This window comes from Mesoplodon mirus (genome assembly GCF_964341445.2).
Source record: "Mesoplodon mirus genome assembly, chromosome: 3".
NCBI classification, from domain to species: Eukaryota; Metazoa; Chordata; class Mammalia; order Artiodactyla; family Ziphiidae; genus Mesoplodon; species Mesoplodon mirus.
In genome coordinates this window covers 4,384,328-4,405,772 of record NC_138978.1, presented here as the reverse complement: position 1 = coordinate 4,405,772, position 21,445 = coordinate 4,384,328, and the positions used below count along the sequence as shown (strand labels likewise).

Sequence of the window (21,445 nt, the reverse complement as noted above, 5' to 3'; positions counted from 1 at the left end):
GGAGCGTTGCCTGCGCCTGGACCTCCGTAAACGCCCGCTGTTTTTCGTCTAGTTCTCTGCTCCCACCACCATCCTGCACCAGACTCCAGTGTCACCTTTCTTTGTTTTTCTCTCGAAAAAAATCTCTGGCTATCTCTGTCTCACCTGTTCCCAGAAGGATGCTGATGTGGCTGAGTTCGCTGGTGTCTCCATCGAAAAACAGGACAGCCGCACGTAATACGCCTTCCGTCATAAATTTCTAACATCCTCTGGTTAAAATGCTTGCAACCCCCCCTCCCCCATGACACACGCATGCAGGTTCTACCAGAATCCCCTCTGTCTCTTCATCCTTTTCTTTTTTGGGTACGCGGGCCTCTCACCACTGTGGCCTCTCCCGTTGCGGAGCACAGGCTCCGGACGCGCAGGCTCAGCGGCCATGGCTCACGGGCCCAGCCGCTCCGCGGCATGTGGGATCTTCCCGGACCGGGGCACGAACCTGTGTCCCCTGCATCGGCAGGCGGACTCTCAACCACTGCGCCACCAGGGAAGGCCTCTTCATCCTTCTTGCATTCAACTGTTTCAAGACTCTGGATCGGCCTTTTCTTAATGTAATAAATTATCGTCTTTGCAGCTGTGTTTCACGGCAAATGCAGCTGACCCCAGACACTGAATGAGCTTTGTTGGTCACTTATCGCACTTGGAGTAAGTCTACGGGAAACACTTCTGAATTCAAGCCTCCAGCTCACACAGAGTCCTTTCGAGAGTGGGAGCACTTGTCCAGCTGCTCTAACAACGTGAATTTTATGAGGCAGGTCAGCCTAGGAGCACTCAGTCTGGGCTCTGTCACTCCCTCTAGGAAACAAACACACACGCACATGTACACACACGCAGGCGCAAACACGCACACTGACCCACGGCCTCATCCGCAGGTGGTGTGTGTCGCCCTTATCCAGCGTGTTTCCTGGTGTTCTGAGACATTTCCCTCGTCTTTCTCTTTCTGTTGATATTTACCCTCTAGACCACAGCTCTCTACCCAAAGCCCCGAATGAAACCAGGGTGGAGGTCAGCGGTGCTCACGAGCCCCTGAGTCTCTGAGCTGTAGCCGCTCAGCTCCTGTTCGCTCCGCACGGTCACCTGCGTGTCCCTGCTGCCACCTCTTCTAATTTGCAGATGCAGAGCCCAAAGCTCGGAGGATGATCTGCCCGCTCAGGGTCCCCAGCCAGGCGGGGGCAGGGGGCGCTCAGGCCCAGGCCGTCCCAGCTCTGAACCACCATGTGGGAGGGACAGTGCCCTCCCCCGCCAGGTGACCTGTATGCTGGCCTGTGTTTTCACCTCTTTGGAGCCCCAGGCCGGTGAGGGACTTGGCTGCTAAGCCAGCACTCGCCCCGCCTTCATCAAGGCCCCTCCCTCACTGTGGGTAGAAAGGCCAGGAAGGACTCATGCTGGGCTTAGGCATGGCTTCCCGGGTCCATTTCCAATATGACTTAACCCCCCAGAGCCTCCTCGCAAAGCCAGGTGTTACCCCTTGTCTCAGACCTTGAGCGCCAAGCTGCTTGAAGCCCGGAGCCTCCCTGCCCTGCCAGCTGCCCAGGGTTAAAACCTGGCACTGGTGGTTCTGTTTTCTGCCAAAGAGCCTTTCCCCAGCCTCTCATTTGCACTCTCTTTAGAATTGGACCTTGTGTGACTTTGAGCCTCTGTTGAGCAGAATGACATGACGCAGTATCTTTGAAAACACTTTGAGAGTGGCAGGTGCCAGCTATCTCTGCCCCATTGTCTCCATGCCTTATCGTCATCGTCAGGATCTTGCATGAGAAAAGTCATGGTAATAGAAGCATAATTTTAAAATCAACAACCCTAATGTTTTTTTTTAAAACTTTTTTATGATGGACATGCTCAAATATACACAAAGGTGGAGAGGAGAGTATACCAACCCCCCAGGTATGCCTCTCCCAGACAGAGGGCCCCTCCCTGCCTCCCACGTTCCTTTTAACTAGTGTCTTCTGCTGTAGTATCTGTACGAGGCCTCTGGTCCATTACAGACGGAGCTTCTGTCCTGTTTTTAGTTTATTGTATTTTGTTTCCCCTTCACAGTAAAGAGAGTTTTAATTAATCACCAATGTTTAAAAATTGGTAGATTCCTCATAAACTCGTAGGTTCCAGGCTTCTCTTGAAATATCGTTAGTCTGGTCGTGCTGGGCCCTTGTTCCTGGGGCTGAGGGACAGTAGGAGGCGCCGAGCAGCAGCTGTCTTGTAGAAGGGTCCCCGCCAGCTCTCTTCACTGTCAGCTGTCCGGCATCACCTGCCTGGCCCTGCAGGCACTGAAGTCCACGAGCCCCACCTGAAACATGACTCCCTGGGAGCCAGGGTTTTATGAACCTGCCTCTCTCTGCATTTTTAGAAATCATTCTGTATCCTTGGGTGAATGTACGTAACTTTTTTTTTTGGCCGCGTTGGGTCTTCGTTGCTGCGCACGGGCTTTCTCTAGTTGTGGCGAGCGGGGGCTACTCTTCGTTGCAGTGCGCGGGCTTCTCATTGCAGTGGCTTTTCTTGTTGCAGAGCATGGGCTCTAGGCGCGCTGGCTTTTCCATAGTTGTGGCTCATGGGCTCTAGAGGGCAAGCTCAGCAGTTGTGGCTCACGAGCTTAGTTGCTCTGCGGCACGTGGGATCTTCCCGGAACAGCGCTCGAACCCGTGTCCCCTGCATTGGCAGGCAGATTCTTTTTTTTTTTTTTTTAATGTTGAGGCTTCTTTTAATTTATTTATTTTTATTTTTGGCTGTGTTGGGTCTTCGTTTCTGTGCGAGGGCTTTCTCTAGTTGTGGCAAGCGGGGGCCACTCTTCATCGCAGTGCGCGGGCCTCTCACTGTTGCGGCCTCTCTTGTTGCGGAGCGCAGGCTCAGTAGTTGTGGCTCACGGGCCCAGCTGCTCCACGGCACTTGGGATCTTCCCAGACCAGGGCTCAAACCCGTGTCCTCTGCATTAGCAGGCAGATTCTCAACCACTGCGCCACCAGGGAAGCCCTGCAGGCGGATTCTTAACCACTGCGTCACCAGGGAAGTCCCCATAAGTTTTAAGATTTCTGATAGTTATCAGGTAGATCAATATCATTTTGCTGCTTTTATAGGTCAAAATGGTTGAATATTGGCCATTTCACGTAGTTTGACCTAATAAAAGATACGGTTTAAGGCTTTAAATATAAGATAAGAAGAATATGGTGTTGCCCTTGGTGGGGCAGGAACGGGGGGTGGGGGGTTAGCAGCAGGTATGCCGTCCTGACCCCGTCAATTAAGGGGGCGCGAGCAGAAGAAAACGTCTACGGCCTGAGGTTTTAGACACCTTGGCCCGACAGTGCTCTTTCAGTCAGCCCACTTGTCTAGTTTTGTGTGTTTTCTTATATAACAGCTTTATTGAGATGTAATTCACATGCCGTACAGCTCTCCCATTACAAGTCATTGATTTTTAGTCTATTCAGAGTTACACAACCGTCACCACGATCAATTTTAGAACATTTTCATCACCCCAAAGAGAAGCCTCATAACCACATTAGTAGCCATTCCCCACTTCTCCCAAATCCCCTATCCCTAGGCAACCATTCATCTACTTTCTGTATCTATGGATTTGCCTATTCTGGATATTTCATATAAGTGGAATCCTCCAATATGTGGTCTTTTGTGTCTGGCTTCTTGTTGTTAAGGTTCATCCATGTTGTAGCCTGTGTCAGTACTTTGTTTCTTTTTACTGCTAAATAATATTCCATTGTATGGCTATGCCACACTTTCCTTGTGCATTTATTGGTTGGTGCACAGTTGGGTTGCTTCCATTCTGGGGCTATTATGAGTAATGCTCTCATGGGATCAAAAACTCGTGTGCAAGTCTTTGCGTGAACGCATGTCTTTATTTCTCTCCGGTGCACACCTAGGAGTGGAATTGCTGGGTCACGTAGCAGCTCTGTGTTTAGCCTTTCGAGACCCTCCCAACTGTTTCCAAAGCGGCTGCACCATTTCCGTCCCCAGCAGCCATGTAGAGGGTTCCGATTTCTCCACATTCTCACCGGCGCTTGGCATCTGGCTTTCTGATTGCAGCCACCCTGGTGGAGAGTGTGACAAAGCTTTCCCGGCAGGATAGGATGCCTGTAGAGGTTAGGAGAACGGTCGTCACTTTGTCAGTGGCCTAGAACCTCAGCCACAGTCATCTTCCAAAGCTCTCAAGGAAGCCAGGTTTGCGGCCCTGCGGGTGGGAACGGGGGCATCATTTCCCATAACCTGTTTCCAGGACGGGCAGTAGGCTCCCCTTCCCCACGTCTGACCTGCCGCCTGCCCTCCTTTGCAGGGGTCACCATGAAGCTCATGGACGAGGTGGCCGGGATCGTGGCCGCGCGTCACTGCAAGACCAACATAGTCACGGCTTCCGTGGACGCCATTAACTTTTACGACAAGATCCGAAAAGGTAAGAGAACTCCGCCGACAAAGAGGGGCGCTGCCTCGGCTGCTTGGGTCCCGTGTACAGTTTGCTTTTGGTTCACCCTGCCTGTCCCGGGCCCTGGCCTCTGCCCATCTGCCAGGACGCAGGAGCCAGAGCCTCGAGTCTGCCTTTGGTGATGCATCTGTGAAGTTACAGTTTGCCGGTTTGACTTTTCGGTCTGGTAAATTCTGTAACTCAGATGCGACTGGGGCCTTTATCCTGCTGAAGAGCCGCATAAACTCGTCCTCTTAAACTGCCCCAGGCACGGAGCCCTGCGAAGACCCTACGCGCACAGTTGCTGCGACCACTGCCACCAGATCCCGAGGCGGCACGTAACCTCTCTGGAGGGGGCGCAGGTCACCCGTGCCGTACGCAGTGGTGGGGCCAGAGCAGAGAAGCCTCCGGCCCTGTCCTCGGCCAGCCTGCCTGCACCCTGCAGGGCGGCGCTGGTGTTGGTGGTTTTCCCGACCCTGAGGTCCAGTCCCAGCCCCTCCCAGAAACAAGACGGTTCCCGTGCTTGTTTCACATTAATGCTCATCTGAAGAGGTACAGTGACTGTCCCCTCCTGGCACGTGGTGATTTCTGTCTGTCGTGTCTTCTGAGATGAGGCCGTGCGGCCCCGGAAAGCAGCCCTTCACCGTGGGGTCGGGGGTGTCCGGGCTGAGAGAGCCTGACTGGTTCTGAAGGAACCTCACCAGGAAGGCAGCCGTTGGAAAAGCTGAGTCAGACCCGTCCCCAGGCCGTGGCGGGGACAGAGGAGAAGGAAGGGAGGCTGACTCCTTGCCACCGGCCTTGAGGGGCGCCGCTGAGCGGGGCAGTGCTGGGTCCAGAGCCACAGAGGCCTCCTCCAGGCTCCGAGGCCCCGGCCTGGTCCCAGCCCGGCTGCGCGCTCTCTCCTGCAGACACGCCTGTCAGTTGAACGCCTGAGTGCTGGGGACAGAGCGTCCTGGGATCGGAAGGGTGAAGGGGTGCCTCCCCTTCCTGGCCTAACCGAGAGCACGTCAGTCTGACCCACGCTGGATTTGGCGTGCTTTTAGGGGAAGGGTGGTCTGCAGCGCTGCTTTCCTCTGCTTTGCAGAATCCCTTGCCAGCTAGTAGGCGATGGCCTCAGACACAGAGCACAGTGTCATTTTAGGATTTGCCCAGAACAAGTGGATCTTGTCTGTCTGGCTGGTCCTCCCCGGGCCTTGGTCCTGTGTGTGGTGGTGGTGGTGTGGACGCTTGGGAAGGGAAGACTCCTGTCGTGCCACGATCCCTGGCCTCTCCTTTTCTGGAACTGCTCCCCGGGTAAATGACCGTGACCACAGCTCCGCTGTTAAACACGACTTCAAAACCCACTGCGCAAAATGCGCTTATGTTCCACAGAGCTCACTTGTTCGGTGTCTCCCGGGTGCCCTTTGAGCACCGCCAGCTAAGAAACAAAGCGGGCCTCCCTCGAGAGCCCGCCAGACTTCTCAAGGTCAGCCCTGTTGGCGAAGGTGCTTTGCAGTTGAGGGAAGCTCCCAAAGAATGAAAGTCGACCTTCCTTCGTTAGAAAAAAGGAGCCCATGAAAGAGCCCTCACCCCCGACACTTCACCCTCAGTCCCTCGTGTGACCAGAATTACCTTTCAAAGAGGTCAAGGAGGGGCCGCGTTGGTTCGTTTTGAGCGGAGACAGTGAACCCCGGCTGGAGGAGAGCGCTTTTTCTAGGGGTACGTTGAAGGGCCTGGGGGACGTCAGGGCTACGTGGGTGCAGAGAGGACTTTGTTTCTAAAATGTGACTCGTTTTCCAAAGCACAGAAAGGGACCTCCATTTTCACCAGTCGTACTTTCTGGCGGAACATTCCACCGTGGATGGAGTGAGAGTGCGGGGCGGGCTGTGGGCTCACCGGCTACCGCCTATGGCGCCGAGCCCTCCGCAGGCCCCCCACGCGCCTTGTGCCATCACAGCCTTGGCCTTGGGCCTGTGCCGCCTGGGGCCCCAGAGCTGGGCCTCCTGGCCTGGGGAGCCCCCCAGGGAGCAGAGAGATTGCTTCTGTTTTCTCAGGTCACATCTTGTTTTGTGTATAGAGGAATTTGGGCCAAACTGAAATAACAGTTATGGAGTCCCCTGGGGCCGGTGGACAGTGTCACACCTTATTTGTTGTTTTCCAAGGAGTGTCCCCACTCCTCCGCTCCTTGCCCTGCGCTGTGGCTCCAGCGAGGAGCCCGGCCGGGCACTGCCAGGCTGAGGTCTCTGTTCTGGCCGCCTCACACACCATGTCACATGCCATGTTCGATGCCAAGGGCCAGAGGCCCCTGTTCCCCCCCCCACGCTGTCCTCTCCTTTCTGGGGAAGCACAGGGCGAGGCCGGCTGCGCCTGGGGTGACCCCGTGGGCTCTGGATTCTTGGCACTGGGCATTGGAAGCGTGTCAGACACCTGGTGAAGGGGTGGGGATGACATTCCCGGTGGCTCTGCTTTGATTTTCTGATGCCAATCTGCTGAGACAGCTGTGAGCCCGCAGGGCTCTCCGGGGCACAGCCTGCGAGCTGGGCTGGTCCCTGGCCTCGTGGTTCTGCTCCAGCGGGAGGGGGCTGAGAGGTGAAGCCGCCTGGCTGCGCCCAGTCCTGCTGGTGAGGACGCGGGGCAGTGAGAGTGTGTGTGGGTGTCCCTGGGCGGCACAGCCGTGACCACCACCTGGGGGCTCGAAGCACAGCAGTGTGTTCCCTGCCGGTTCTGAAGGCCAGGCGTCCGCGCCCTCCAGAGGCTCCGGGGAGGATACCTCCTGCGTCCCTGGGCTGTGGCCCATCCTCCGTCTCCCTCCCGGGGCCGCAACCCGCCTCTCTTCTCTTCCTCTGTGACTTATGAGGATGCTTACGGACGACCTCGGGCCCACCTGGGTGATCCAGGAGGCTCCCGTGTCAGGCCCTTAATGACACCTGCAGAGACGCTTATTCTGAATAAGGTCACATTCTCGGGTGCTGAATGGACTGATTTTTGGGGGGCCACCGTCAACTCACTACAGACGCTTTCTTTTCTTACAGTTTACTTCTTGTAGACACAAGCTCACTTTCTCTTCTGCACAACTGTAGGTGGGTAAAGTCTCTTCTGTGCCCCGAACCGCCCTTTCCCCGTCCCGTTGCCCACATGGATGTGGGTCCTGCGCTGGTGAGCTCCAGCCCAGAGCAGGAGCAGCTCTGAGGGGTCTAGAGGGAGGTGCCCCACTTCTGAGACAGGCAGTTGCACAGGGGGGCAGCCGTGGGACCTGACTCCAGAGAACAGCCCCCCTAGGGCAGAATTGAGAGGCCGTGTGCTCCCGGCATGGGGACACTGAAGAGGGACCAGTGGCTTTCCTCCAGGTGGCAGAAGAAGGAGCCGAGAAGCAAATGTGTAGTGATGACAGGAAAGCACAGTGGTGTGGACAAAAAGGGGTCACACTTCTTCTTCTGGGGGCATAGAATTAACTTGTCCCTAGGTCGAGGGTAAAACTTAGCACAAGGACTATTTTTTACGTCATGTTATTTTCATGGAAAAGGTGCCAGCAGGTGGTCCTGGGCACACGCAGGTGACTGAGCAGGTGGGCCCCCTGGGATGTGGCCATCGTGTAGCAGCTGTCCATGCCAGCGCCCGGCCTCATCGGGCAGTGCCCACCCGTCCTGTTGGGGAAATCCTTAAATGTCACCCTGGTCACATCCCACCTCTCAGACACACACCTGGGGGTCCCCTCCTTTCCCCCACCCCACCACTCATGAGCAGCCTCCTCCTGGTCCTCCTGGGAGGGGTGCCCCTCACCCCCGAGGCTGCTGTGACACAGTGGGGGAAAGCCCAGGAGTTACTGTGCGTTGCCAGCCGCACATGCCGTCCGTATGAATTTCCCATCATCACTGTTGTTTGAATTTTCACAAACCAGTGATTTAAAAACAAAAAGCATTGTTTTATAGTTCCCAGGGTCAGGTGTCTCAAAGAGGTCCACAGGCTGTGATCCTTCTGGAGGCTCTAGGGGAGGGTCTGTTTCCTTGCTTTTCCAGCTTTTAGCAGTGCCTGCATTCGTTGACTTGGGGCCCCTTCCTCCAGCCTCTGCTTCCGTCACCCCATCTCCTTCCCCTTGCTCTGACCTCCTGCCTCCGTCTTATAAGGATGCTTGAGGTGACAGGGGACCTGCCCAGATAATCCGGGATCCTCTCCCCATCTCCAGGTCCTTAACTTAATCCCATGTGCAAAGTCCCTTTTGCCACGTGAAGTAAGGTATTCACAGGTTCCCTGGGTTAGGGCGTGGGCATCTTTGGGGGCCATTATTCTGATGACCATAGGTGGTGTCTTAGCAGATGTGGTATGACTTTATGACTTACCCATTTCAGCATATTTCATTAGGAAAACAGCTGGAATGGAGAGGAAGCCAGGCCCTTGGGTTGACCAGCTTCTTCAGGTCTAAGGCAGGAAATGCTTTGCTCTATCTCCGTTCAGCCTCTGGTGAAACTACTCCCTCAGAAGGACAGTCCTTTGTATGCTTTCAGCCAAACGCCAGCCTGGCTGTGGCCTCACCTGTCACTCGGGTGGGGTATCTGTCAGGAAGCCATGCCTGCAGCTTAGCAGCCTGAAAACATAGCCCCAGAAGGTTGGAAGATGACTTTGAATCTCAGCCACGAAGGGTGTACGCTGAGAGGGGGGCCTACCGCACCCGCACTTACGACACAGTGGGGGCAGCCCACAGGGGCGGGGACTGTGTCCTCTCACAGGGTGGCAGGTTTGCTCTTACCAATCAGATTCCTCTAGGACACCGTCACTGCCGGCCTGGACCACGGCAGGCCCACCTCTCTTACACCCTTGCCCCCCGCCCCCAGACCAGCCCATATCCACGGTCTTTAATGCTGGTGACCTGTCGTTCTGATCACGGCCTCGTTGGCTGCCCATGACACACCAGGTTCAGCCCAGCCCCTCTGCCGGCACTGGAAGTCCGCCAGGACTCGCCCCTCTTTCCGCCAGGGGCCAGCGGGTTCGGGGTCCTTGGCAGCTGTGCACAGAATCACACTCAAGCCGGGCAGTTGAGGTGAAGGAGGAGCGCTTTGTCCACGAGCCATGATTGTGTAGGATCCCAGCATCACAGGCCCTGTGACCCATCAGAAGATGGGTAACGGTGTGAAGCCGCCTGCCTCACTGGTCCGCGGCCAGCAGTGTTCTGAGCACCCTGTGCTGGTGGGGGCGGGAAGGGGGGCCCCAGGCGCCCGCCTTATAACGGGGCTGCCAGCATCACTCAGGGCAAGCTGATGAAGCGCAAAGACCTGAACTTACTTCCACTTGCTCCATTTCTGAACTGTTTTTTAACTGAGATGCTAAAATGCTAAGAAAAGTTAAAAGGGGAAAATAGTTGCCTTTGATATAGTGGTTTTGGAGGCCTTGGGTAGGAAAACCTAAAGCTGACCTAATCCTCTTACGGAGAGCTAATCTCCCCAGACTATCAGGGTGGGAAGGGAGGAGTCTCTAGAAGATGCTTTGGGTGTGTCATGTCAGAAATGCTGAAGTTAGGTCCCAACGGTGAGCTACAGCCACCCCCCACCTCTGCAGGAGACCCTCCAACACGAGCAGAAAGATAGACAAGATGAAAAGACAGAGGGCTATATACCAGATGCAGGAATAAGATAAAACCCCAGAAAAACAACTAAATGAAGTGGAGATAGGCAACCTTCCAGAAAAAGAATTCAGAATAATGATAGTGAAGATGATCCAGGACCTCAGAAAAAGAATGGAGGCAATGATCGAGAAGATGCAAGAAATGTTTAACAAAGACCTAGAAGAATTAAAGAACAAACAGAGATGAGCAATAAAATAACTGAAGTGAAAACTACACTAGAAGGAATCAATAGCAGAATAACTGAGGTGGAAGAATGGATAAGTGACCTGAAAGACAGAATGGTGGAATTCACTGCTGCGGAACAGAATAAAGAAAAAAGAATGAAAAGAAATGAAGACAGTCTAAGAGACCTCTGGGACAACATTAAATGCAACAACATTCGCATTATAGGGGTCTCAGAAGGAGAAGAGAGAGGGAAAGGACCAGAGAAAATATTTGAAGGGATTATAGTCGAAAACTTCCCTAACATAAGAAAGGAAATAGCCACCCAAGTCCAGGGAACGCAGCAAGTCCCATACAGGATAAACCCAAGGAGAAACACGCCCAGACACATAGTAATCAAATTGGCAAAAATTAAAGACAAAGAAAAATTACTGAAAGCAGCAAGGGAAAAATGACAAATAACATAAAAAGGAACTCCCATAAGGTTAACAGCTGACTTCTCAGCAGAAACTCTACAAGCCATAAGGGAGTGGCATGATATACTTAAAGTGATGAAAGGGAAGAACCTAAAACCAAGATTACTCTACCCAGCAAGGATCTCATTCAGATTTGATGGAGAAATCAAAAGCTTTACAGACAAGCAAAAGCTAAGAGAATTCAGCACCACCAAACCAGCTCTACAACAAATGCTAAAGGAACTTGTCTAAGTGGGAACCACAAGAGAAGAAAAGGACCTACAAAAACAAACCTAGAACAATTAAGAAAATGGTCATAGGAACATACATATCGATAGTTACCTTAAACATGAATGGATTAAATGCTCCAACCAAAAGACACAGGCTTGCTGAATGGATACAAAAACAAGACCCATATATATGCTGTCTACAAGAGACCCACTTCAGACCTAGGGACACATACAGACTGAAAGTGAGGGGATGGAAAAAGATATTCCATGCAAATGGAAATCAAAAGAAAGCTGGAGTAGCTATACTCATAGCAGGTAAAATAGACTTTAAAATAAAGAATGTTACAAGAGACAAGGAAGAACACTCCATAATGATCAAGGGATCAATCCAAGAAGAAGATATAACAATTATAAATATATATGCACCCAACATAGGAGCACCTCAATACATAAGGCAACTGCTAACAGCTATAAAAGAGGAAATCGACAGTAAAACAATAATAGTGGGGGACTTTAACACCTCACTTACACCAATGGACAGATCATCCAAAATGAAAATAAATAAGGAAACACAAGCTTTAAATGGCACAACAGACCAGATAGATTTAATTGATATTTGTAGGACATTCCATCCAAATACAGCAGATTACACTTTCTTCTCAAGTGCGCATGGAACATTCTCCAGGATAGATCACATCATGGGTCACAAATCAAGCCTCAGTAAATTTAAGAAAATTGAAATCATATCAAGCATCTTTTCTGACCACAACACTATGAGATTAGAAATGAATTACAGGGGAAAAAACGTAAGAATCACAAACACACCGGAGGCTAAACAATACGTTACTAAATAACCAAGAGATCACTGAAGAAATCAAAGAGGAAATCAAAAAATACCTAGAGACAATGACAATGAAAACACGACGATCCAAAACCTATGGGATGCAGCAAAAGCAGTTCTAACAGGGAAGTTTATAGCTATACAAGCCTACCTCAAGAAACAAGAAAAATCTCAAGTAAACAATCTAGCCTTACACCTAAAGGAACCAGAGAAAGAAGAACAAACAAAACCCAAAGTTAGCAGAAGGAAAGAAATCATAAAGATCAGAGCAGAAATAAATGAAATAGAAACAAAGAAAACAATAGCAAAGATCAATAAAACTAAAAGCTGTTCTTTGAGAAGATAAACAAAATTCATAAACCATTAGACTCATCAAGAAAAAGAGGGAGAGGACTCAAATCAATAATTTTAGAAATGAAAAAGGAGAAGTTACAACAGACACTGCAGAAATACAAAGCATCCTAAGAGACTACTACAAGCAACTCTATGCAAATAAAATGGACAACCTGGAAGAAACGGACAAATTCTTAGAAAGGTATAACCTTCCAAGACTGAACCAGGAAGAAACAGAAAATATAAACAGACCAATCACAAGTAATGAAATTGAAACTGTGATTAAAAATCTTCCAACAGGGGCTTCCCTGGTGGCGCAGTGGTTGGGAGTCCGCCTGCTGATGTGGGGGACACGGGTTTGTGCCCCGGTCCGGGAGGATCCCACGTGCCGCAGAGCAGCTGGGCCTGTGGGCTGTGGCCACTGAGCCTGTGCTCCGCGGCGGGAGAGGCCACAACAGTGAGAGGCCCGCGTACCGCAAAAAAAAAAAAAAAAATCTTCCAACAAACAAAAGTCCAGGACCGGATGGCTTCACAGGTGAATTCTATCAAACGTTTAGAGAAGAGCTAACACCCATCCTTCTCAAACTCTTCCAAAAAATTGCAGAGGAAGGAACACTCCCAAACTCATTCTATGAGGCCACCATCACCCTGATACCAAAACCAGACAAAGATACTACAAAAAAAGAAAATTACAGACCAATATCACTGATGAATATAGATGCAAAAATCCTCAACAAAATACTAGCAAACAGAATCCAACAACACATTAAAAGGATCATACACCACAGTCAAGTGGGATTTATCCCAGGGATGCAAGGATTCTTCAATATACACAAATCAATCAGTGTGATACACCATATTAACAAACTGAAGAATAAAAACCATATGATCATCTCAATAGATGCAGAAAAAGCTTTTGACAAAATTCAACACCCATTTATGATAAAAACTCTCCAGAAAGTGGGCATAGAGGGAACCTACCTCAACATAATAAAGGCCATATATGACAAACCCACAGCAAACATCATTCTTTTTTTTTTTTTTTTTTTTTTTTTTGTGGTACGCGGGCCTCTCACTGTTGTGGCCTCCCCCGTTGTGGAGCACAGGCTCCGGACGCGCAGGCTCAGCGGCCATGGCTCACGGGCCCAGCCGCTCCACAGCATGTGGGATCTTCCCAGACCAGGGCACGAACCCACGTCCCCTGCATCGGCAGGCGGACTCTGAACCACTGCGCCACTGGGGAAGCCTGCAAACATCATTCTTAATGGTGAAAAACTGAAAGCATTTCCTCTAAGATCAGGAACGAGACAAGGATGTCCACTCTCACCACTATTATTCAGCATAGTTTTGGAAGTCCTAGCCATGACAGTCAGAGAAGAAAAAGAAATAAAAGGAATACAAATTGGAAAAGAAGAAGTAAAACTGTCACTGTTTGTGGATGACATGATACTATACATAGAGAATCCTAAAAATACCACCAGAAAACTACTAGAGCTAATCAATGCATTTGGTAAAGTAGCAGGATACAAAATTAATGCACAGAAATCGCTTGCATTCCTATACACTAATGATGAAAAATCTGAAAGAGAAATTATGGTAAACAAACATTTACCATTGCAACAAAAAGAATAAAATACCTAGGAATAAACCTACCTAGGGAGACAAAAGACCTGTATGCAGAAAACTATAAGACACTGATGAAAGAAATTAAAGATGATGCCAACAGATGGAGAGATATACCATGTTCTTGGATTGGAAGAATCAACATGGTGAAAATGACTATACTCTCCAAAGCAATCTACAGATTCAGTGCAATCCATATCAAATTACCAATGGCATTTTTTACGGAACTAGAACAAATCATCTTAAAATTTGTATAGAGACGCAAAAGACCCCAAATAGCCAAAGCAGTCTTGAGGGAAAAAAACAGAGCTGGAGGAATCAGACTCCCTGACTTCAGACTATACTACAAAGCTACAGTAATCAAGACAATATGGTACTGGCACAAAAACAGAAATACAGATCAATGGAACAAGATAGAAAGTCCAGAGATAAACCCACACACCTATGGTCAACTACTCTGACAAAGGAGGCAAAGATATACAATGGAGAAAAGACAGTCTCTTCAATAAGTGGTGCTGGGAAAACTGGACAGCTACATGTAAAAGAATGAAATTAGAACACTCCCTAACACCATACACAAAAATAAACTCAAAATGGATTCGAGACCTAAATGTAAGACCGGACACTATAAAACTCTTAGAGGAAAACATAGGAAGAACACTCTTTGACATAAATCACAGCAAGATCTTTTTCGATCCACCTCCTAGAGTAATGGGAATAAAAACAAAAATAAACAAATGGGACCTAATGAAACTTCAAAGCTTTTGCACAGCAAAGGAAACCATAAACAAGACAAAAAGACAACCCTCAGAATGGGAGAAAATATTTGCAAATGAATCAACGGACAAAGGATTAATCTCCAAAATATATAAACAGCTCATGCAGCTCAATATTAAAGAAACAAACAACCCAATCCAAAAATGGGCAGAAGACCTAAATAGACATTTCTCTGAAGAAGACATACAGATGGCCAGGAAGCACATGAAAAGCTGCTGCATCACTAATTATTAGAGAAATGCAAATCAAAACTACAATGAGGTACCACCTCACACCAGTCAGAATGGCCATCATCAAAAAATCTACAAACAATAAATGCTGGAGAGGGTGTGGAGAAAAGGGAACCCTCTTGCACTGTTGGTGGGAATGTAAATTGATACAGCCACTATGGAGAACAGTATGGAGGATCCTTAAAAAACTAAAAATAGAACTACCACATGACCCAGCAATCCCACTACTGGGCATATACCCTGAGAAAACCATAATTCAAAAAGAGACATGTACCAAAATGTTCATTGCAGCACTATTTACAATAGCCAGGACATGGAAGCAACCTAAGTGTCCATCGACAGATGAATGGATAAAGAAGTTGTGGTACATATATACAATGGAATATTACTCAGCCATAAAAAGGAACAAAGTTGGGTCATTTGTAGAGATGTGGATGAATCTAGAGACTGTCATACAGAGTGAAGTAAGTCAGAAGGAGAAAAGCAAATATCGTATATTAACGCATGTATGTGGAACCTAGAAAAATGGTACAGATGAACCGGTTTGCAGGGCAGAAATTGAGACACAGATGTAGAGAACAAACATATGGACACCAAGGGGGGGAAACCACGGTGGGGAGGGGATGGTGGTGTGCTGATTTGGGCGATTGGGATTGACATGTATACACTGATATGTATAAAATTGATGACTAATAAGAACCTTCAGGGGCTTCCCTGGTGGCGCAGTTGTTAAGAATCTGCCTGCCAATGCAGGGGACAAGGGTTCAAGCCCTGGTCTGGGAAGTTCCCACATGCCGCGGAGCAACGAAGCCTGTGTGCCACAACTACTGAGCCTGCACTCTAGAGCCCGCGAGCCACAGCTACGGATGCCCACGTGCCTAGAGCCCATGCTCTGCAACAAGAGAAGCCACCGCAATGAGAAGAGAAGCCACCGCAATGAGAAGCCCACTCACCGCAATGAAGAGTACCCCCCGCTCGCCACAACTAGAAAAAGCACGCATGCAGCAAGGAAGACCTAACGCAGCCAAAAATAAATAAATAAAATTAATTAATTATTTTTTTAAAAAATTTAAAAAAAAGAACCTGCAGTATAAACAAACAAACAAACAAAAAACAACTAATACTAAACTTTCTTTGGGTTATTTGTATGGAAATATGTTAATATAAATGTTTCAGACATTACATGAAGTTTCTAAAAATCTTATATGTTCTGATATAATGTTTTAAGTCATAATTCTAGTTATTACTTTAAAATTTATATCTCAGAAATAACTAGAACAAAAATTTTTTAAATAAATAAATAAAAATTAAAAAAGAAATACCGAAGTTACTTTGCTGATTCCATGTTTTTCTTAAGGACATTCACTGCCCCAGCTCTCCGGAGCTGAAACGCTGAGCTGTTCTTAAAGTTTGCAACACTTGACAACGTGGCCTTGGGAAGAACAGTGTTTTATTATTCTGTTTTCTTTTCCAAATCCCTGTCCTCTTTCTGAAATCTGCCCTGGAAGAGGCCCCGGGTGCTGGGGGAGCCGGTGGGGCACCTGCCAGCCCTCTGGGGTTGTGCCCCTCCAGGCAGCTCGACCGTGATTTAGAAACAGAGACGAGCTCACAGCTCTGCTCACTGCAGGCGCTCCGTCTATTTAAGTTTAACTCTGGCAAACGTTGCTCACTTTCCAGTGCCAGACACTGTGCTCATAAAGTGCTTTTTATGATCACCCCTCAATTGGGGGTGTGAGACAAGAGCTCTTGTTATCCCCGTTTTTCCGATCTGGAAACTGCCGATGACGGGGTTTAGGAAACTGCCCCCGGCCGCAGGGCTGGTCCATGGTGGAGCCTGGCAGGGAGGCCGGACAGTCGGCTCCAGGGCCAGAGCTCTCAGCCCCAAGCCCTGGTGCCTTCCCACCACCGGCCGGGCTTGAACCACATGGCGTCCGCTGCGAGGGCCCGGGGGCGTCAGCCTCGGTGGGCGATGCTGATCAGCGCAGTGCCATCCATCTTAGATGCCCGCACTGGACCGCCAGAGCCGCCGCTGTGCGCCACCCCCCACAACCCTGCAGTTGTGTGTGAAACTCCTGCCTTCGTCAAGCAGCTTGAAACAGGGCTGAGGGTTCTCGCAGTCAGGGGCATCCAGTCCAAGGAAGGCCCGGCTCTGCTCGCGTCCCCCCCTCATCAGTCTCAGCCCAGGGGCCCCCTTTCCTGCTGCATTCGGACAGCCAGAGGCAGACAGTTCAGTCTCTGCTCCCAGCAGCTCTGTCCTCTGGTTATGTCAGATTTGCCTGCAGGATCCTCTCAATGCCAGTGCCACCTCCCACAGCGGTCAGTAGCCACACGTGGCTGTTTCCATTATAATTCAAAGTAAATAAAATGAAAAGGTCTCTTCCTTGGTCAGCAGGGCTGCGTTCCTTCTGGAGGCTCTAGGAGAGAATCGTGTTTTGCCTTTTCCAGCTTCTAGAGGCAACGTGCATTCGCTGGCTCATGGCCCGTCCTCCATCCTCAAAGCAGGCAGCCTCTCCCTGACCCTGCGTCTGTTGCCACGGCTCCTGGCTCTCCCATCCTCTTTTGAGGACCACTGTGAGGACCTGCGGCCCACCTGGCGATCCAGGCTAAGCTCCCACCTCAGAATCCTTAACCGCATCACACCGGTGAGGTCCCTCTGCGTGTGAGGTAACAGTTTCACAGGTCCTGGGATTAGGATATGGACGTCTTTGGGGACCCTCCTTCCACCTGCCACAGTAAATTCCAGCTGACACAGAGAGGCAGGTCGGGCTCCAGCCCACTTCTGCGCTCTGCCTTTTCCCTGCCCTGTGTCTTACCCTGGGAGCCCTGTGGACAGGACGCTGGCAGAAAACTCGGAAGAACAAGGGGCCCCTCAGCTCTTGGGGTTTCAAGGCAGCATGAACAGAAGTGCCCCTCCCTCTGTCCCAAGCCTCCCAGCCGAGGACATGGCACCTCTGAGGTTCGGGGATTAGGGGTGAGCGTGGGGGCAGCAGGCTCGTCCGTGCCCCTCGTAGAGCATTTGTGCTGGAGCTGGGGTCCCCGTGAGCACCGCTGAGTACCCTCCTCTCAGGCAGGCTCACGTGCTGGGGATGCTGAGCCGTGACCCAGGCCTTCTTCCCCTGTGGGCCGCCACGGATGTGGTCGCACCTCAGTGTCAGATCCGCACAACTGCTAATGTCCTGCGGACCCAGGGAGGAGGGGCAGGGGTTCGTTGCCGTGTTCTTCACCAGCGGAAGAGCTGGAACTCCCTCGCGGAGACAGTTGCCCATTTTATTCATTTAGGCAGCGTCAGAAGCAGCTTCTTGCCCGGTGTAAATGTGCCTGCTGTGGAAACGGGAAAAGGAAGGGAGGGCTTTGTTTTAAATGTCACTGCTTATCATTACCTTGTTGGAACGATTCTTTTTTTCTTTTTAATATTTCCACTTTTAATTGATTAGGCTGATATTGACAAAGAAACCATAAGCGCTTTATTTATTTGTTTAATTAATTTATTTTTGGCTGCATTGGGTCTTCATTGCTGCGCGCAGGCCTTCTCTAGTTGCAGCCAGTGGGGGCTACTCTTCGTTGCGGTGCGAGGGCTTCTCATTGCGGTGGCTTCTGTTGTGGAGCACAGGCTCTAGGCGTGTTGGCTTCAGTAGTTGTAGCACGCGGGCTCAGTAGTTGTGGCATGCAGGCTCAGTAGTTGTGGCTCGCGGGCTCTAGAGCGCAGGCTCAGTAGTTGTGGTGCACGGGCTTAGTTGCTCTGTGGCATGAGGGATCGTCCCGGACCAGGGCTCGGACCTGTGTCCCCTGCATTGGCAGGTGGATTCTTAACCACTGGGCCACCATGGAAACCCTGGAACGGTTCTTTTCACCCCCTGCAGACACAACAGGGAGTTCTGCGGGCACACTCTCCCTTTGGGTTTGAGACGCCTTTCCCCGGAGGGCTGTTGCAGAGGGCACTCAGAGCCCACCAGAAGTGACTGTCCTGGGCTTCTGTCCAGACAACCTAATATGCGGGAGTGACCTCCCCCGAGAGATGGCCACTCCTGCACCCATTGCAGATGAGGAAACTGAGGCACAGCATGTTCCTGGCTTGCCCCCTGCCCACGTTCAAACCCAGGCCTGTTGGACCCCAGAGCCTGAGGACCCCAAGGCTCCTCCCAGGGCACAGTAGCCTGAGGGAACTGGGGGCCCCAGGGGCTGCTTCGGGCTCAGAGAGGCTGCCTGTTGTGGAGACACTCATGGGGATTGTCTGGTTGTGTCAGGGCTAATCTGTCCCTGCTTCAGAGGCTCAGAGGAGAACTGGCTGGTCCCTTCCTGGCCTCCTTCCCTGGATCCGGAGTGGCCCCAACACCCCACCCCTGTCCAAGGTGGCACATGGCGCCCAGTGCCACTAGGAGATGCTGTTTCTCCCCTTGAGCAGGTCACCCCACTCTTTTTTTTAATATATATATATATGTATTTATTTATTTTTGGCTGCGATGGGTCTTCTTTGCTGCATGCGGGCTTTCTCTTGTTGCGGCGAGCGGGGGCTACTCTTCATTGCAGCGCGTGAGGCTCCTCCTTGCAGTGGCTTCTTGTTGCAGAGCACGGGCTCTAGGCGCGCGGGCTTCAGTAGTTGTGGCATGTGGGCTCAGTAGTTGTGGCTCACGGGCTCTAGAGCGCAGGCTCAGTAGCTGTGGCTCACGGGCTTAGTGGCTCCGTGGCAAGCGGGATCTTCCCGAACCAGGGCTTGAACCTGTGTCCCCTGCATTGGCAGGCGGATTCTTAACCACTGCACCACCAGGGAAGCCCCAGTCACCCCACTCTTAAATAAACTAGTCATCCCCTGGGCGGATTTGGATGTGTGACCTAGTGGAAAAGTCCCCAGGCAGCATCTCAGCACTTTAGACCACTCAGTCAGGGCGGAACGCATCTGACCACCGCCCCATGGAGCGCCCTTGAGCACGTGGCAGGTCGTGCCTGCTCTGGCAGTTTGAGACAAAGTGAGCAGCAACCAAGCTAGACTCGGGCTGGGGTTGTCCCCTGCTCAGATGGGCCCCCAGTGTCCCCGGCTCTGACCTCTGTGCCTGGGGGAGGGTGGAAGGAGCCCGGCCTTGCTGGACTGCTCGGGCTGAGGGCGGCCACGATGCTAGTTGAGGTGAAGTGTCTACAGGAGTGTCCCCGTCTGGCTGGAGTCTGCAGTGGCCCGCTGTCCACACAGGGCTACGTGTTGGTTCAGGCGTGATGGGGCACCCGCTCTCGTGGGGTTCCCCGGCTGGGAGGGAGGCAAACATCAGACAGGCCATCAAACGGGTTGGATACCCTGAAGGAGAGGAGCTCTGTTCTAGAAAGAGAGCGACGGGGGGCGCCCGAGCTGCCGTGAGAGGGTGGACTGGGCTGGGCAATGGGGCAGGGGCGGCGTGGGGTCTGTGGGGTGGAGGTGTCTGTTCCCACAAAGCTGGGACCCATTGCTGGCGACCCTCCACCACTGTGGACGGGCCGCTCTACACTCTTGGGTGCTGGGGGAGCCTAGTGAAGCTGCAGTGGGTGGTGGGAGCGGAGGAGGCAGGAGGTGAGGGATTTGGTGGGAGCCTTCCCAGCATCTGGGAGCTGACGAACCGTGGACATGGCTGGAGCTGCCCTGAGGTGCTTCGGACCACCCCATCCCCAGCGAATGGCCACAGACCCCAGAGTGCACTTTCTGAGCCGAGGGTCAGGGAAGGGGAGGCCCTCAGCAGCACGGGGGTCTCTCCTTGTCAGTTTCAAATTGGGTCCCAGCCCCTCAATGACCTAGTCCATCTTCCAACTTTCAAGCACCTTCCCGTGGTGGCCAGCCAGTGGTAAATAAAGCCTGTGGGCTGTGAGAATAAAGATGTCACCATCTCTGAGAGGTGAAGAGGCTGGTGTTTTGGCTATAATTGAAGTTTTCCCGACTTTTAAGAAGTGATCAGGGACTTCCCTGGTGGTCCAGTGGTTCAGAAACCACCTGCCAATGCAGGGGACAGAGGTTCGATCCCTGGTCTGGGAAGATCCCACCTGCTGTGGGGCAGCTAAGCCTGTGCATCGCAACTGCTGAGGCCGCGTGCCACAACTACTGAAGCCGGCGCGCCTAGAGCCCGTGCTCCGCAACAAGAGAAGCCACCATGATGAGAAGCCCGCGCACCGCAACGAAGAGTAGCCCCTGCTCGCCGCAACTAGAGAAAGCCCGTGCGCAGCAACAAAGACCCAACGCAGCCAAAAAAATTTAAAAATTTTAAAAAGAAGTGATCACTGTGTCTCCTGCCATGAGTGACACTCAAGATGGCATCCTCTTGTGTCTAATGCTCATAATCAACTTCTTTGTTGTTTGAAATCACTTTTGATTAGAAGTTTCTTCGGATTTCTACCTGAAATGAGACGTGATTAGCCACATGGTTGGTGGGGGGGCTTGCACAGGAGACAAAGCAAGGGTGTGTTTCCATTTGTTCTTTGAACAAACGGTCACTGTTGCAATGCCCCGAATTCACTGCCCCCGCATCCCTGCCCCTTGGCCAGGGAGTTCTGGCGGGTTTCCTCTTGAGGGGCAGTCTTGTGCCTCCCTGCCTCTCGGCTCATGGGCCCCAAGTCTTCTCTCTGGTCGTGGGTGAGAGGGTGCTGGCTGGCACTGGGGGTGGCATGATGGGGACAGGCAGGGACGCCTGGAGACCCTCGGGGATGCCCACCTCCCCTTCCTGCTCCCCTGGAAGTGGCCCTTGTGGGCCGTATGGGGGCTGTTCCCAGGGTGGGCCCAGGCGCTTTGCATGCCACGGATAACCGCTCCCGCTTC

At 51.4% G+C, this 21,445-nt stretch overlaps 1 protein-coding gene across 1 annotated transcript in view; it reads left to right on the top strand.

Annotated features, from left to right (window-relative positions):
* Nucleotides 1-21,445, top strand: part of ACOT7 (acyl-CoA thioesterase 7) — a gene marked incomplete at its 5' end in the record, with an annotated part of 92,957 nt that overhangs the window by 53,373 nt on the left and 18,139 nt on the right. The window contains one exon of the mRNA XM_082613821.1: nucleotides 4,307-4,423. Coding sequence (XP_082469947.1) covers nucleotides 4,307-4,423 — 117 coding nt within the window. The remainder of the gene's footprint in view (nucleotides 1-4,306; nucleotides 4,424-21,445) is intronic.